The following is a 17,675-nucleotide window of genomic DNA, read 5'->3' as shown; positions in this document are numbered from 1 at the left end:
CAATCAATTATTTAGTCACTTAATCATTTTTTTCCCAAAACTTATGGATCTATAAAAACATCTTTTGAAAAATTTACTTAATGTTTTATTATTCTTAACGAATTATAAATTCATTACAAAATTTATATTCTATCACTCAAAATAATGATAGTATAATAATGCAGAAATTATTTTTAATATGGAAATGGAGATGGTGTTTTGGTTGAATATTGATATTTGAAGTGTATTACAGTATTGTGGAACTCATTCAACACGCCCCCATGTGTTGCACCACGCCTCCCACGTGTTGGCCAGAATGCTGCCACGTGTCCAACACACCCCCACGTGTTGCACCACTCCCCCCACGTGTTGACTTTTTACCTACAAAATTCACCCATCTATAATTACACTAAATAATCCAATTTTTCAAAAAAACACCAATATTTCTTCCATATAAAAAAAATCAGCCATAATAATGATCATTTTGCTAATAGTTTATGACTTTATGAACAAAGATAAATTCTATGATTTTTATAATTTGATATTTAATTTTTGTCTAATTTATTTTTTATGACAAATTTTAAATATTTAATTATTATTTATTTTTATACTTTTAAAATTAAATATTAATTTTTAATTTTTTTTAATAAATTAGACAAATATTTTTAGGTGTCATACAAATTACTATAAACAAAAACTCAGATATCGAACCGGTACTTATTTTAAACTTTTAGTTGGGTGGAGTGAAAGTCACCTAGAGATCACTGTTCCAAGTCAAACCTTTTACCAAACATTTAACACCATCTCTCACACTAGACTTCTTGTCAACTCTTTAGGATCAGCGAAAAAGATGGTTCAGCTATATTTTATTTTATGGATTAAGAATTTGGTGAGAATTGCCTTACTTGTTCTTTTTCCTACCCTTTACTTCACGCCTTATGTAATGTTTATAATAGATATATGATTAAGATATTATATATCAAATTTTTTGCTGACACATTATATATCAAATTAATGCTAAATACTAATTATGTATTCTAAAAATAAGTAACAATTAACACTGCTTACATTTTCTTCTACTTTCCTCTCCTTTCTTTCTCTACATATTTAACGGGCTATTTACTTATTTAGTAAGGACATAGTTATTAGTTACTTTTAAGTCGTATAATATTTTTTTTTTTTTAAATTTATATGTACAGTGCTTTAATTTGATTCAAAGTATATAGCAATTGGGCAGAATGCACTTCTCCAATAAAAAAGATAGAGAGAGAGAAAAGAAAAGCAAAAACTTATCATCAACATTTAAGATGTACCAAGGCTAGGTACAAAATGATAGGAAGAACAACTGCTCCTTATTGTGTTGTTATTAATGACAATTGACAAATCACTTTCTGTCACTTTCTTATACTCCTTTTAACTTCTTAATTTTTGCAACTTCTCTGACAAAAATTCCCATTTCATGCTTAAGCCTTAAGTACAGCAAACATCTCTACTCATTAGTTATTAGTGCCTAATTAATTAGCGAGCAAGAAAGTGGTATCAAGTCAAAGAAGCAGATGCATTATACTTAGCAGATTAAGTAATCTACAACCATTTTCTTAATTATTCATTTTATATGAATGTATACCTTACCTTTGAAATGTGTCCATTTTACCCCGCTATAATAATATTCGATTTCATACATAAGTTCAGTAATCAGTAGCTCTAAATTAATTAATGCTCGCATAAAAACAAATTTATATATGTTAGCATTTAATAAGTTGAAATGGAAATATTGTCATCGGGCACCCTTATTTTCATGATTATAGACATCACTATCTCGCATTATCTGTTACTACGAAGAAGAATTTTCGTTCGTTCTTTCCCTAAACCCTCATCAATCATGGTGACTAATCAATCTCATAATATTCTCGAAGGCAAACTGTAATAAAATTGTTCGATTTCCATGTCTTGCATTTGGCACTTTTACCATTTTGACCAAACCTCAAAAAGGTTGTGGCTCCCACGCCCCCAACTTCGCAACCAACAGTACAATACTACAATGGCCCCAATACAATAGGCTCCTAGGCCCAAACAGGTAATTTTACCGCGCGGAGTAGGCAATGTTTGTTCTCAGTTTATTTCTAAGGTACTCAATTTGCTATTGAAGAGTGTTCCTTAAAGATATTATTTATGACAGACATGAAATAATAATGGTTCTTTTCTAAATTATAATATATTTTTATAGATTCAATTCAGTTTAATTGGGTTATAGGACTAATCAGCATTCAGCAATAGATAGTAGCGTAATAATCATGGATAAATGCGGGTTTAGTCCTTCTAGTTATTATGAGACTTGTATTGATTGTTCAAAATTTTTTCAAAATAAAAAAAACTGGATATTTTTTGTTTAATTAATTTTTCTGAGAACAATTTTTCTCATAAGATAGTTGTAGCTTTGGAGGAAATAAAAAAAAGAGAATGGTAAGAGTAATTTGAGTTGAGTGGAAAAGTAATTAAAGAAATTGTTTGGAATATAAATTGAGTAATGGTAGGGAACTAGCAACTTTTGTAATTAGTAGCCATCAAATAGTCATTAATGATGATTTAATGGTGTGAGATTAGTGTAAGATTTCATCCAATGACTCACCTTTCTGTGCTGATTACATGCTGGCCAAAATTCAATAAAATTACTGTCCTAAACTTTTCCATATAAATTTCTTTATACAGTGAGCGGGGAGCCGAACACTTTCCACTCCAGGGGACAGCAGTCAAAACTCAACACAAAAAAAAGTGATTGTTTCCAAATAGGGAGGGTAATATGGTACTTTCAATGGTTCCCAGAAGGCACAGTGAGAGAATGATTTCCGTTGAAGAATGGCTTGCAGAGTTGGCAATGTCGTTCGTCTCCCTCACCACACCGATCCGTACGCTTTCTCTCTCTCTTTCTCTGTTTCACTGTCTCACTCTTCCGTCTCTTCTCTTTGGCAGTTAAGCTGCTCCAATCCACAATCCCACCCACTTCCCCTCCCATCCCAATCCACAACAATAAAAATCCAATCTTTTTTTCTTTCTAGCTGTAACCTTTCTCTCTCATCATTCCCCTTCATTTATTGCTTCCTTCTCATAGCACACCTATTCATTCATTGATTCATTCATTCATTTCACTACTAAATACATAACCAGTAAACTCCAGGGTCATCACTTATCAGCTGTAAAGAAACTGAAAAAAAGGAATTTTCTTCTTGTGGGTATTTTGAGTTAAGAGGAAGAAGAAGAAGAAGATGCCACTGGTGAGGTTGCAGGTGAGGAATGAGTTTGGTTTGGGGCAGCCTGAGCTCTACAGAGAGGCCAACAGGGAAGACCCTAAGGCGGTGCTTGATGGTGTCGCTGTTGCTGGCCTTGTTGGGATCTTGAGGCAACTTGGTGATCTTGCTGAGTATGTCTTCTTTCAATATCTATTTTCTTCTTCTTCCTTTTCCTCTCTAATTTGTTTTACCTGAAAGGTGTGAAATTTTCTTCAATTTTTTTGCTACTACCCTTTTTGGTTTTGGTGGTTGTTAGGGAAGTGGGGTTGGTTAATTCCTCTGGTTTAAGAGGTTTTTAATGGGATTGCTGGGGGTTAGCTGGTATTGGTAGTTGCCTAATGTAGCTGAGCTTTTGTTTAGGAAGATAGACACTTTACCCGTTTACCGTTGAAATTGGATTTCTTTCTTGGTTTCTGAGCTAAATTTCAGTGCTGTTTGATGGTTTGACATTTTTTCTTTTAATAATAATTAAAAAACTAAATATAGCTTTCCCATTTGAGGTAGTTAAGCTTTGAAGACAATTTCACAAGTCACTGTTCACTACTGCTATACTGTGATTTCTTTTGGTCTATCTTTCTTAACTCTTTTTAGCCTCTCATACTTTGGGTGGTTCATGAGTTCCAATGGTTACGAGGAATGAATTCGACTGAAAAATGCTTTTTTTCTCTGATTATGCTAGCTGACTCTATTTTCTGAAGTGTTCTGCAACCTTTCTTCATCCTTAAATTTATGCTCTTGTTTGCTTCACATGGAGCTGGAACCACTATACCCTGTACTGTCCTTGTTCATATGTATATATCTACACGATTTGCTATTGAAATTGCAGCAGGAAATGAATAATTTTGTTTCTAGAGGATCCCTTCCCTCCATCAAAACAGCTGTAGATAGTCAATACTAAAAGAAATATGACTATTTTGAAAGGCATTGCACATTTACCTAGTTTTCACCATTTTTGGACCTCGATTCTCTGATATAAGCCACCTTCTACCCTACTGCGTATTTTGATCCAATATGGCTTTCACAATTGTCATTAGACTCGTTGCCAAGGTTGAACCTCAGAACAGCTCAGTTATATACAATTTTAAATTCTGAAATCCTTCTCTACTATTCATATTATGAATGACTAGTCAAAATAAGAAGTTCCAATCTGCCTTCTGGTATTTACAACTGATGAAGCTTTTATGAAAATGTAGTTTCGCAGCAGAGGTTTTTCATGGTTTGCAGGAACAAGTAATGACAACTGCTTCTAGGAGCCGTAGATTGATGGTTCGTGTTCAAAACATTGAGGCTTCCTTACCGCCATTGGAGAAGGCTGTATTGGCACAAACAAGTCACATACATTTTGCTTATACATCTGGTACAATTTCTTTTGAGCAGTTATTTCGCCCTGTGTGGATTTACTGGAAATGGTTCCTTGGAATCTGAAAATGATATTTTCTTTATGCATGGTTTTGCTTTTGAAAGATAGAGTCATTGTATTTCTCTATATAGATAGATTGAGCCATCTGGCCAATCGCTCTGTAAAGTTTCATTTGCTTTGGGTCTGACATTGTCAATACTTAATATAATGACCCCCTGTTAGCTTGCATGCCCTTAAATTGTTAGGAGAAATCTAAATATTAAGAAAAGCAGAATTACAGTGATTAGCTGATTGTCATTGTCTTTGATAAGTTCAGAGAGTTATAATATAATGATGTGATGAGGCTTGGCTGTTGTTGGATATTGTCAGTAACTCATTATTTAGTGCTGTAAACATGCTATAATGATGATTTAGAACATGTGTCGGTTCTAGTGCCTTGGTTGGCAGTGAGTTGGAAAGTGTGAAAGATGCCAAAGCCCAATTCATAACCTTCTCTTATACCATTGAGACATTTATGTTTACTCAAATTAATATTAACCTGATTCAGCACGTATTTGAGCAGGCAAGTGACTGTGCACTAGCATGAAACGTTCTTAATGTACAGTCAATGTAACTGTCATTAATGAAAATCTGTTTCCTTTCAGGTTGTGAGTGGCATCCACGCATAAAAACTGCTCGAAATCATTTCATTTACAATGACTTGCCGCATTTTATAATGGATTCATATGAAGAATGCCATGATCCTCCACGCCTGCACTTTCTTGATAAGTATGTTGAAATTTCTTTCGAACGCCTCCTTTATACTAGATGGTAAATTATAGCAGTCTCGTTCAAATTTGGACCGATACTATAGCAGTCTCATTTTTGGCTTTGGAAGTGTCAAGTACAGCAATACTGCTTAAATTAAGTTTCCTGTACTGATTGATGATCTTTTTTCCTTTGTCAAATCAGATTCGATACTGGTGGCCCCGGATCTTGTTTTAAGAGATATTCAGATCCAGCCTTCTTCAAGAAAGCATCAGCAGATTCAGATGAGATATACTCTGAGAAAACTGAAAAGGCTAGAAAAAGCCATAAAAACAAGGTATGATAATTTGATTAAATGATCTCAATGGAATATTATTTTTGACCAAGTTTTGTTCCTGTCAATTTCTTTGCTAACAATTTGTTGGTATGCAAAATATATTGAACAGAAGAAAAGGTCTTCACGGAAGAATGGAGAACTTTCGAGGCGTGAACAGATGCATAGCAACAGGAGCAGGTATTACATCCATTGTATATTGCATACTTATTCTTCGGATTGTGTTATCACAATGTTGTAATTCAAACTTAAAATGTTTACTGGTTTATTGGCTGCTCAGAATGCAATTTATTTCTCCTACTGCCAATGGGCAACTCTCTTCCTCACAATCAGCCACTACAATAGATATGAAAATGAAATCAGATATGGAAGTTCGTTCAAGTTCTTTTGATTCAAAGGCTGGTGCTGGCTACATTGAATGTGTTTTCCATCCAAGCTACTCTGTGCAATCTAATGAGCAGGATCATAGGGAACCACCCTCTTCAAGGCCAACACAGAAAACCGCTGCTTTTCGGTCAGTGTCTCCTCTTATAGATGATAGTGTTTCACATGGTTCATTGGAAAAAAAAATTGGGTCTAGTTCATCTTGTGTTACTTGGGATCAAAAGGAAGACATAGTGGAATCCACAAGTCAAGCTTCTGTTAAAGATAATACTCCTGAGAGGATTCAGCAAAAGCATGACTATGATGTGCTTGCAAATGAGGATGTTAACATACCAAATGTTGATTGTCATGATATCCTATTTGATGAAGAAAGCAACCTAAAACCAGACTACAGCAGGGTTCAAACAGATGATGTTGACAGTGAACCTGATAGTTATGTGGATGCTCTTAACACTATCGAATCAGAAACAGTTGAATCGGAATTTGAAAATGAGTTTGCTTATGAAACAAAACCCGAGGAGCAGGAGGTCACCCATCCTGTTATGCATGGAAGGATTGAAAATGAAGTTTCGGAAGCTCCACCTAATATATTCAACAATGATTTATGTGATGCTGTTACTCAAAATGGGTATATAGTTTCCTTGAATAAAGAAACAGGAAGGGATTTTCCTGAAGCACCTCAAGAAAATCATCATCTAAGATCAGAGCCACATGAACCAGAAGTGGCATCGGTGAGTCCATCAGATGTTCTTGATGGTGAAGAAATGATTGGAGACTCGGATTCCCTAAATAAAGAAATATTCAGCAATTTGTCTGACTCGTTGCAAGATCCTTCTGTCAGATCAGACCCACATGAATCAGATTTGGGACCTTTGAGCCTATCAAATGTTCCAGATGGCCATGAAATGACCAGTGAAGCCGTTTCATTAAACAAAGAAACTTTCGGGAATATCCCTGGTTCACCACAAAAGATTGCTTCTGTGGGATCAGTGTCAGATGTGTCTAATTTGGCCTCTATGGATCAGCTGGATTTTCCAGCTAGTGATGAAATGACAAATGTAGCTGATTCTCATTCCTTTGAGAGCCCCATCTGTGAACAGGTTCCTCTCACACGTGAAAGTTCTGTTTTGGATCACCCGATATGCACAGATTCCTTCATTGGGTCTCATACTGCGAAAGATAGAGTCTCGGTCGATGATACTGTCTCAGCCCACCTTGAAGCCGATACGTCACTTTCTGGTTCTAAAAGCTCTAATTTACCAGAAGAAGTGGGCAGCATTGACAGCAATAATTGCAAATCTGAAGAGGCTCCTAGAGAGTCTTCTAGTGACCGTTCAGTGAGATTCTGGACAAATGGTGGATTACTAGGACTTGAACCATCCAAACCTCCTGACTTCAACACGTCTAGTTCCCTAAGCCAAGGTTCCTTGCCCACAAAAAGTGAGGTGGATGTCGGTTCACATAATAAATCTATGCAAAAAAGCAATGGTTATAAAATGGGACAGGATTTACCAGACGAGGTTGTTGAAAGGATTTTAAAGGAACCAAGTTCTAGATGCTTAACATCAAACCACAATGATGATCAGGCTTGCATCTCATCAAAGAACTCTGGCAGTTCTCAGCCGAGTAATGTATGTAGTCAAACTGAGAGGAATGCTTTGGGGGAGATAAGGGTAAGTTCCCCTGGAAATGTTCTCCCATCTGGCCCTGAACCCAATCATGGCAACGGTGAAAACTCATCACGGGTGTTTGGACTTGGTCATAGATTGTTACTAAATAGTTTTCAACGTAAAGTTTCTCTTGATGAAAGATCTGCGACTTCTAATTCTCTGAAATCTATTTTATTGGATGAGAGCGTACAAAATGGCATTGCAAAGCAGTCACTTCCTGAGGCAACCGTCAAAGAGAAAGCTAATCCCGGATATCCTATAGATTCTCTTCCTCCTTCGCCGCCGCTCGAACATATGAAGATATCCTTCCATCCGGTTAGTGGACATGAAACCTCCAAACTAAAACTGAAATTTCCTGAAGGCAGTAATCATCGTGAACATATAAGGGATATGTTTCCGTCATTCCAGTTGGTCCCAGAGTCTTCCATTCCTCTAGATGATGCAGGCTCTCACTCTGATGGCGATGACACTTTTTGTAGATCTTCTCCTTATTTATCGGATGATTGTCTTAGCCCCCATTCCGATGATAATTCAGATCAGTGGGAATCCGAGGAAACTCCCGAAAGCAGTGACCATGGGGTATATGATTCTCCTCACGGAAGGTCATCAAGTGAATCTATGCTAAGTACAAAAGAACACGGTGGACTTTCCAATGACGCTACCAATATGGCTAGTGTCGAACCTTATTTATCTGTGCCTTCACTTGATTTCCCAAGTTTTGAAAATGTAAATCCTGTACTTGAGAAAGAAAGTAGTAAGCAGTCCCAAGACAATAATGCTGTTGTGCTCCGAAGTAATCCTGAGTCTGCACCGCCACCTCCACGACCACCGCCTCCTCCGCCAACACAATGGAGGGTCTCAAAACCACAGTTGGATACAACAAATGGGATACAACATTATGTGTCTGAAGATTCGGAGCATATTCATGATGGAAGTCTTCCACAGTCTACTCTGTTCCAGCAATCTAGGCTCGCCAGGGTTGAGCAAATGCAAATTAATTACCACTCTCAGGACAGCATTATACATAAGTTGAAGGATAAGGTAACTTTAGCTTGCTTATATTTCTTGAACACTATATGCAACCATGTTCAAATATACATGTACAAGGATTCATCTGTTTAATCTTATGTGCAGCTGGATAAGCCGAAGCTGAAGAGTCCGAGGGAAATAAATCAGTTGAGAGCTGCAAAGGGAATGGATGAAAGAGAAGATTTCCTACATCAAATCAGAGCAAAAGTAAGTAGCTACTTAACAATCAATTGCATTAAGAGCAGCAAATATTGAATATGGTTCTCCAAAAAGTATAATAATATCAATTGTTGAGTGTAGACACCAGCAATGTAGAACATGAACTTGCAAAGTTAATGATGGATTTTTATTGTATCTGACTATGCATTGTGCTGTCAAATATTGGTTCAGTCGATGAACCTGAGGCGGACAGCAACAGAAAAGCAGAATAATGCAACCGCCATGGGTCCTGCCGCCAGCGACAAAGTTTCAGCAATTTTGGAGAAAGCTAATGCAATCCGTCAGGTATTTGTGTAGTTCAATTTTGTTACCTCTCTTTTGCATTATGTTGTGTATCTAACTAACTTAATATCCATAAATTGAAAAAACTACAGGTGGTTGCTAGTGATGATGGAGAAGATGATGATGATGATACTTGGAGTGACTCCTAATTTTTAGCATTAAATTTTCTCTTTTTTTTTTTATATATATTTTTAATTTTTGAGAGTCCTCTGTGCCTTTGAGCCTCTTGAAAGTGAAGTTTGTGTGAATAAATCTGTGTATTAGTAAAAGTGTAGTGCAGCATTTAGTTTATCTAATTTTATTGTCACCTGAATTTATTTCTTCAATCTTCTGCAGCTTTTGCTTTTGAATTCCATATAGAGGCCTCTCAAATTTTTTTTCTTAATTGTTTAGTAAAATGTGATCTCTTACTATTTAATATTTTTTCTCACATATTTTCACTTAATCTTATTTAAAGAATATAAGGTGAGAGATTACATTTTATCACACAATTGAGAGAAAAAAATTAAAAGAATCTATTTCTCAGGAATATAGAAAAATATTAGACGATTATCAAAATTTATTGTTTTTGGTTATTATTTAGCGATTAATGTTTACAAATATAGAATAAAATATGCTGTTGGTGATAAAAAACAATAAATTTTTATGATCTTCCTAACATTTCTTTCATATATCACAAATCATTCACACAGTTATTGTTCTTACTTCTTAGGTTCGGTTGTCATAATAATAAATATTTTTTTCCCTCTAGCAATAATTCTTTTTCTTAATAAATGCATTATAAATATATTGAAAATTTTAAATATTTAGTATAGGTGTGGCAATGAGTAGAATAAGATTTGAATTCAACCCTAATCTTATTTGCAGGTTGAGATATTTTCAATTCTAATTCTACCCGTGCTTAACTTGCAGGTTCTCCATCTTACCACAAAAAAGATACAACATTATTATATAATTTGATGATAATTTAAAATAGAACTGATTTTTATATAAAAAAAATGTATTAAATTATTAATTAATGACTTAATGATTTTTTTTAGTGACTAAGGATATTTTGTATTTAGTGAGAAGTTTTTGGTTCAACATCCACTTTAAAACAATATTTTTATATAAGTATACATATACATGGTGCGAATTGATCGGGTAGGTTGAGACTCAACCTACACCCTACCCAACCCGTAACCCTATCCAGCCGGATTAGGTCGAGTTAGTTGCCCGCAGATAGGATATATGTTGTCATCTCTAATTTAGTAATTTTGTAAAAAAATTTCTTGATTAAACACCTTAATGGCAGCCCTTCACAATTGTTTATTCAAGTAAAATATTATAATTTTTGCTTATCTAAATCAGGTATGATAAAGAAAACAACACAAAATCAACGAGTAACAAATTTCACACATCCAATACTTAAAAAAATTACATATTCAACAAATATTTGGCATTTCGGTTGAAAAATAGGTCATTTTTCATACTTTGTTAAGTAGGAAAAGCTGCACTCTTTGTTAATTTAACAAAAGTCTTTATTTATTATATTTTATGTGGATGGTTTAAATTTAAAAAAGATAACCTGCTTCAGATTAACAACTTTTTTTTGTAAACTTTAGAATGTTTTTTGCAAGTATTAAATGTTGGGTTGAAGTCTAGAAAAAAAATAAATGAATATTGAAATGACCAAAATATATGAATGACAGGCATTTAGTCCTGTTTTAATACCGAAAAAAAAATGAATGAATTATTATTATTATTATTATTATTATTATTATTATTATAAGCATACAAATAGCCTGTAAATACAATATTGTAGAACAATAATAATAACAATATTACAAAAATACACACACACACACACATATATATATATATATATATATATATATATATAAAATGTTTAATATTGTTGATAATAATAATAATAATAATAATAATAATAATAATAATAATAATAATAATAATAATAATAATAATAACAATAATTTTTAATAGCTGAATTATTAATAAATAATAATAATAATAATAATAATAATAATAATATTATTATTATTATTATTATTATTATTATTATTATTATTATTATTATTATTATTATTATTATACAAATTGTCTGTAAATACAATATTGTAGAACAATAATAATAACAATATTACAAAAATACACATATATATAATATTTAATATTGTTGATAATAATAATAAAAATAATAATTATATTATTATTATTAATTATTAATTCAGCTATTAAACGTATTTGGAACTTGACATATGTTTAATTATTCATGTATTTAATTTAACTACATTTTTCTATTGATACTTTAAATATTTCTAATAGTATTTTGGATAATTTAGTTTTTATGTTAGTACATGTACAAGATTTCGTTAGTACGGGTTGATAGGGATGGCAACACCATCCGAATCTGTGGGTATCCATTCCGCCCCTACCCATTTGGGGTGGATAATTATCCGCCTCACACCGGTGAGTTTTTAGCGGGGCGGGTTCTTGGGAGGGGCGGGGAGGGGTCGGGTTTAGGTAATACCTGCCCTTATCCACCCCGCTATATATATAATATATATAATTTTAATATATAATATGTATAATATATGTAAAATAATTAATAAATGATTAATAATATTGTATTATATTTAAATTTTTACTTTAATTTATGTTATGGATGTAATGATAGTTATACAAATTTTGAAATTTTATTTTATTTATTTAATTTTAATAATTATAAGGGAGGGTAGGGGCAGAGCAGATACTCGCAGGGGCGGATTAGGATTCAACGTTTTACTACCCGCGAATAGAAGTGGGACGGATTCTATGCGAGTTGTTATACGGCGGAGCAGGATCGGGTAGAGCAAAAACCCGCCGCTATCCGTCCCATTGCCACCCCTACGGGTTGATGGAAGGATCGAGAACTCGCCGTCTTAGTAATTACGCAATTGGACCTCTAGAGTAACAGATGGTGATATTTACAAGAATACTTTGACGCTCAAGTTAAAATGAATTTGAGAAGTATAGAAATAGATTATTTAGAGATTTGTGATCTCCTGGCCATAAGTTTGTGCCGTGGAGAGGACTTGAACCTGGAAACCAGGTCGTGGTATGGCCGTTTGAGAACTTGAAAATCGAATCCAAAACAGTACATATATTAAATTGCTAAAAAAACAAAGAAGAGTTAAAACGGTGCTTTATTTCAATTTTTATTTTTGAAACAAAGATAAACAAATAAAGTTATCAAGCTTATGAACTTGCCAACAATGAAAAATATTATTTTAGGTTTTAAGAAAGCTTTTTAATTTATTTATTTTTAAATAATTAAAATAATAAAATAAAATAAAGTTAAATGAACGAGATAAAACAAGAATACAATACATAACAAAATATTAGTTCAGTTGAGACATGCCTACCACCATAACTCAACAATAATTGAAATTTTCACAATAAAACAACGTTACAAGATATTATTATCTTAAACCTTCTCAAATTAAGTAATGACCTAGATAACTAAAATATCTAAAATTTTTAGATATTATTCTTATTTCAAGTCTTTTTAGTAATAGATCCGGACACAAAATACAATAAATTTATATATAAGATACACATACAAAGATTATTGAAAATTAGTTCCAACATATATCAATTATAAAAACCTTTCTGAAATATGTTTGATAATCTATTATAAGATTGTAAACCTAAATGACAAACAAATACAGGAAAAAAAAATTCTTTTCTATGACTAGAAGGGATTTTACAAAGTGAAAGAATAAAATCTAAGAACTAAAATGACGAAAACTTCAAATATTTTTTTTTAAAGTAGCACTCCGTTAGCTCTTCTATGATTCCTTTGACTTATAATATAATAGTGTGTTTTTAATACATTTATTTATCATTATACATTTAGATAGCTAATAAAACCGTGGCCACTGGTGATTAATAAACAGTTGAAGGCGGGAAAATTGAGGAGAAAGCACAAGGGGAACCTCATCAAAAAGTGATTTATGTCAAGCAGGAAAATCCTCAACTTGCATCAAGACTCAATTTGTTAATAGTTTTCCACCGCCTCATTTTCTAGGTCTCCATGCATGAAGACTATGTCCAAATTAAAAGGAACTTGGTAAATCCTTAATTTTCATTACTCATTGTTAATGTTGTAAGTATGAGGAGTATTGAAGTTAGTCCTACATAAAAAAAAAAGTAAAAAAAAGTAAAAATTTTATAAGATAAGAGACCCATTTATTTGACACTTTAAGATTTTGAGTTGAATCTTCTCATTTTATGTTATCTCACTTGATTTCTCTCCAAAATCTTCCCGGTGGTGATCGAATGGGACCGGTGGTCAATTCTAAGTGAAGGCTTGGCGATATATTTCTGGGTCTGTGTGCTTTAACTATCTCTCTCAAGTTTGATATTTATAGGAGGATGGAAATGGAGTTTACTTGTTTGGGAGGGTCTCTTATTTTATCTCTGACTGAGAGATTAGTCATTGAACTTCCGGCTTAATAGATACCGTGATGCAAACCAAAAAAACATATACACCCAAACAAAATAAATAAAAGAAGACCATATCAAATAATTTATAATTCAATATACAGTAGCTTAATAATTAGCTATTAAAAGAGTTAATAATCAAAATCGTCCCTAAAAAATATTCTGATCTCTATTTTCGTCCCCGAAAGATAAATTTAATCAAAATCGTTCACGAAAGATTTAAAATTAGTCGCGTTAGTCCCTCCGTCTATTATGTCACTAACAACATTAATTTTACTGATGTGGCACGTTAATTTTTTTTTTTTTGTCTTTTTTGGTCATGGGCGGTTAAGTAAAAAAAACAAAAAAAAACCCTAACTACCCAAAATCCGACCCACCCGTACCCGCCCCGAGAATCCCTCCTTAACCCATCTGAGTAGTTTCGAACCTCCATTCTCGTCTTGCTACAACACAACCCCCGCAATGAAAAGTGATAGGAAGAGAGCAAAAGAGTGTTACCTTTCTGTGATATCTGGCACGGATCCAAGTGGGAGTAACATGAGGCAGAGGGCTTCCTTCCACCGGCCTCGTCATCGAATGTGTCGACGACATCGCCGAAACCACTCTCATGTCGTCGGAGAGCACGCTCTTGAAGTGCTCCAAATCAAATATATGACCGAATTCATTGTGCATCAATGGTCAAAATAAAGTCACCATTCTAATGCTATAATAGGGAACAATATTTAATTAATACCAACAATGGAAAGAAATTGATTCCTATATAGATACCTTTCATCGTCCCAAATGACATTGACTTGCAAAATGAGAACAACCAAAGCAGCACCCAGAATCCTAGCAATAACAACAGCATCAACAATCTAATTTTTCAGTTGATTCATTCCACCAGAAACCACCACCATAAGATACTTTCTTCTGTTCTTCATAATCCCTTCACTCACTCTTCTATAATCTCTTGAGAAACTCAAACATGACTTGTTTCCCAACCCATCCGGTTGCTTCCAAAACTCACCACCATCACCATCATCATCACCAATAGACTCTTGCGTTTGTGCTTGTGCTTGTTCTTCTTCTCGTCTCTGCAAGATAACACCAAAGTTTGAATTTGGATGAAGACTCTGGAGTGAGAGGTGTGATTTTTGTGATGATGTTATTGTTGTTAAGGGACATCGGAATGTTAAAAATGGGGTGAAACCGAACTTGAACATGCTAATGAGTAGTGCTCTGTGATGCGGCTAACCGAATTGGATTCGGAGTGAAAAGCGAGCACTATACCATTGATGCGGTAGTGGCAGCAACTGTGGAGTAAGGGCTCTAAGACACTTGATAGGTGGTGGAGGTTGACGTTCAGGTAAGGCGTGGTATCTCTGCAATATCTGGTGACGACGGCAGTGGTTACTGGAGACGGTGCGCAGTGTGAAGCTTGCAGAACCATCATTGCGGGAGTTGTGTTGTAGCGGGACAGGAATGGAGGCTCGAAACTACTCAGATGGGTTAAGGAGGGAATTTTGGAGTGGGTACCGGTGGATCGGATTTTGGGTAATTAGGGTTTTGTTTCTGTTTTTTGGACTTAACAGCCTATGACAAAAAAAAAATTAGCGTACTACGTCAATAAAATTATTAATGACAAAATAGATGAAAAGATTAACGTAATTAATTTTAAATATTTAAAAAATAATTTTAATTAAATTTAATTTTTAAGAATGAAGATAGAAATTAAAATATCTTTTAGGAACGATTTTGATTAAGCAAAATGAAACCTTTATTTGCTGATTGATAGAGGATCTTGCTTTTTTGCTTTTGTTGACTTTTCTTCTTTTATTATAATCTTTTTCTTTCCTGATTAGTAATTAATAGTAGCAACTTGCGCGAAGAAACCTGCCATGTTCATTTAAAGAAGTCTTTGTTTGCGAGAATATTCAACTATGTTAGCTACCCTAGTTAGATTACAACTATAATAAATAATTTTATAACTAAACCCTACACACATATACCAAATAAAGGAATAAATGCACTCTAGTATACATCCTAATCAGGTTGTAAGTTCCTTAGCATTCATTTACTTGTGTTTCTTTCAAAATCAATAAGGCTGCTCCACTTTTCATTATGTATATTTGAGTGAGCTTAGAAGAAGAGAATTCCCATAGAAAGAGTGTACCTTCTGTACCAAATAAAAGAAAGGTAATTATTTATTATTCTAATAAAGATACTAAAAATATTTTTTTATGATGATCTTTATTTAAAAATATAATTTATTTATTTGATCATATATTTTAAATAAAAATAACACTTTTATAATATATATAAATCAAATTCTATAATTTATTATCTAATAATTAAAATAAAATATTTTCACATAATAATAATCATAAAATTTTTATTAGAGTACCCATGATAAAAGAAAGGATCATTCCTTGTCAACATTACAAAAGAGAGAAATGAGTTGGAAATGAGAACTTTCCAAATAATAATATCAATATATAAAGAGAGTCCTCTAGTAAAGAAAGGGGAAAGTAGAACATATAAAATGTTGCATATACTAAAGTCTAAAAAAAGGGACCCCATGCCTATGGTGCAACCTGAAAAGTGGTGATCATACTCCCAAATTAGATTCATTGAAACCCGAAAAGTTTTTGGTAGGAAAAGTTCTACCAAATACCATTTGGAGCATGCAATATACAACTTGAGCTTCAACAATCAATTCCGCTGAAATTTTCACCATCTTAAAATCTAATTCGATACCGACCTGCGTAGTTCTTTATTTATTCGAAAAAAGCACCAAAAAGGTCAATGTTGGACCATTCATTTGGACGCATCTTAGCTAACTCACGAATAGAATAGATGTAAGTCCATCTCGTTACGTTGCATCAAATAGTACCAAACCGATCAAGGCGAAGTCGAAATAATAAAATTTCAAAGTGTTCATCATTTTGAATTTCTACTTAGTTATTTTGTCGGTAAATAAAACGAAATATGAAAGCTCCTTCCCCGAGCTTCATTTTCTGCCTTCTTGTGTTTATTTATTAGTGGTTTGACAATAGTATATAGAATTATATATCCTTATTAGCCATATGTAATAACATGAAAGTTCCTTTTACTAATAATCCTAATGATTTATTTGTTGAGTTCTTTCTAAATTTTTTCTACTTATTCTTGTTGTTGAGTTTTTTTTAGGTGAAAATTCACCTGTAGTTAACTTTATAAAAAGTTATTTTTAAATGGCTGAAATATGTTATCATTTGATTTGAAAAAAATCAATTTATTTTATATAAATATTTTTTTTTAAAAAAAATCAATTTAGATAGATCAAATAACTACTTTTAAAAAAAAAATTCAGCTCTTTATACGTGTTATCTTTAAATGATAAATTTGATACGTTTTTCTTTTTCATCCTTCTTGACCAATCTTTTTTTAGATTTATCTTTTACTTTCATTTATTTAATTTTCGTCAAATATATATAAATTAAAATAAATTATTTGAAAAAGTAAAGTTTGATATTAGAAAAAAACAAAATTCACATTTTTTTGTCTGCGTAGGAATGACAAAAAAGGAAAAATTAGGAATCCGAATTTGCAATACGAACAAAAAGTTATAAATGATATTATTTATTTCTATTTTTTTGCTAAATTCTTTCTCTAACACAAATTTTAAATTAAACTGTAAAAATATATTTAATTATAAATTTACAGTTAAATTAAATTTTATAATAATCAATCAATTAGTTTTCATATTAGTTATCAAAAATTGAAAGACAACGAATTTTATTATTTTAAAAATGTAAAAAAAAAGAGTAAAAATAACTGTTTATTCTAACTCAAATTAATCTTTTTAATTAAATTATTTGTATAAAATAAACTAATTTTTCAAATCAAATAATAATACGTGTCAGCAATTTAAAAAT

At 32.8% G+C, this 17,675-nt stretch overlaps 1 protein-coding gene across 1 annotated transcript; it reads left to right on the top strand.

The window, feature by feature from the left end:
* The first annotated feature begins 2,702 nt into the window (after positions 1-2,702).
* LOC112734950 (protein SCAR3) lies at positions 2,703-9,617 on the top strand. The gene is made up of 9 exons (XM_025784489.3): positions 2,703-3,397; positions 4,460-4,623; positions 5,271-5,394; positions 5,578-5,710; positions 5,820-5,887; positions 5,988-8,802; positions 8,896-8,997; positions 9,181-9,294; positions 9,384-9,617. Exons 1-9 carry the CDS (start codon positions 3,243-3,245, stop codon positions 9,438-9,440), a joined length of 3,732 nt encoding a protein of 1,243 aa, XP_025640274.1. The 5' UTR covers positions 2,703-3,242; the 3' UTR covers positions 9,441-9,617.
* The last annotated feature ends 8,058 nt before the right edge of the window (positions 9,618-17,675 follow it).

This window comes from Arachis hypogaea, chromosome 20 (assembly GCF_003086295.3).
Source record: "Arachis hypogaea cultivar Tifrunner chromosome 20, arahy.Tifrunner.gnm2.J5K5, whole genome shotgun sequence".
NCBI classification, from domain to species: Eukaryota; Viridiplantae; Streptophyta; class Magnoliopsida; order Fabales; family Fabaceae; genus Arachis; species Arachis hypogaea.
Note: the sequence above shows the minus strand (reverse complement) of the source record. Positions and strands in the feature narration are given on the sequence as shown.

Excerpts from the sequence above, each read along its gene's own strand:
- LOC112734950 (XM_025784489.3), top strand. The coding sequence starts at position 3,243 with ATGCCACTGGTGAGGTTGCAGGTGAGGAATGAGTTTGGTTTGGGGCAG. Across the intron at positions 8,803-8,895 it reads TACATAAGTTGAAGGATAAG|CTGGATAAGCCGAAGCTGAA; the intron begins GTAACTTTAGCT and ends TCTTATGTGCAG. Across the intron at positions 8,998-9,180 it reads TACATCAAATCAGAGCAAAA|TCGATGAACCTGAGGCGGAC; the intron begins GTAAGTAGCTAC and ends ATATTGGTTCAG.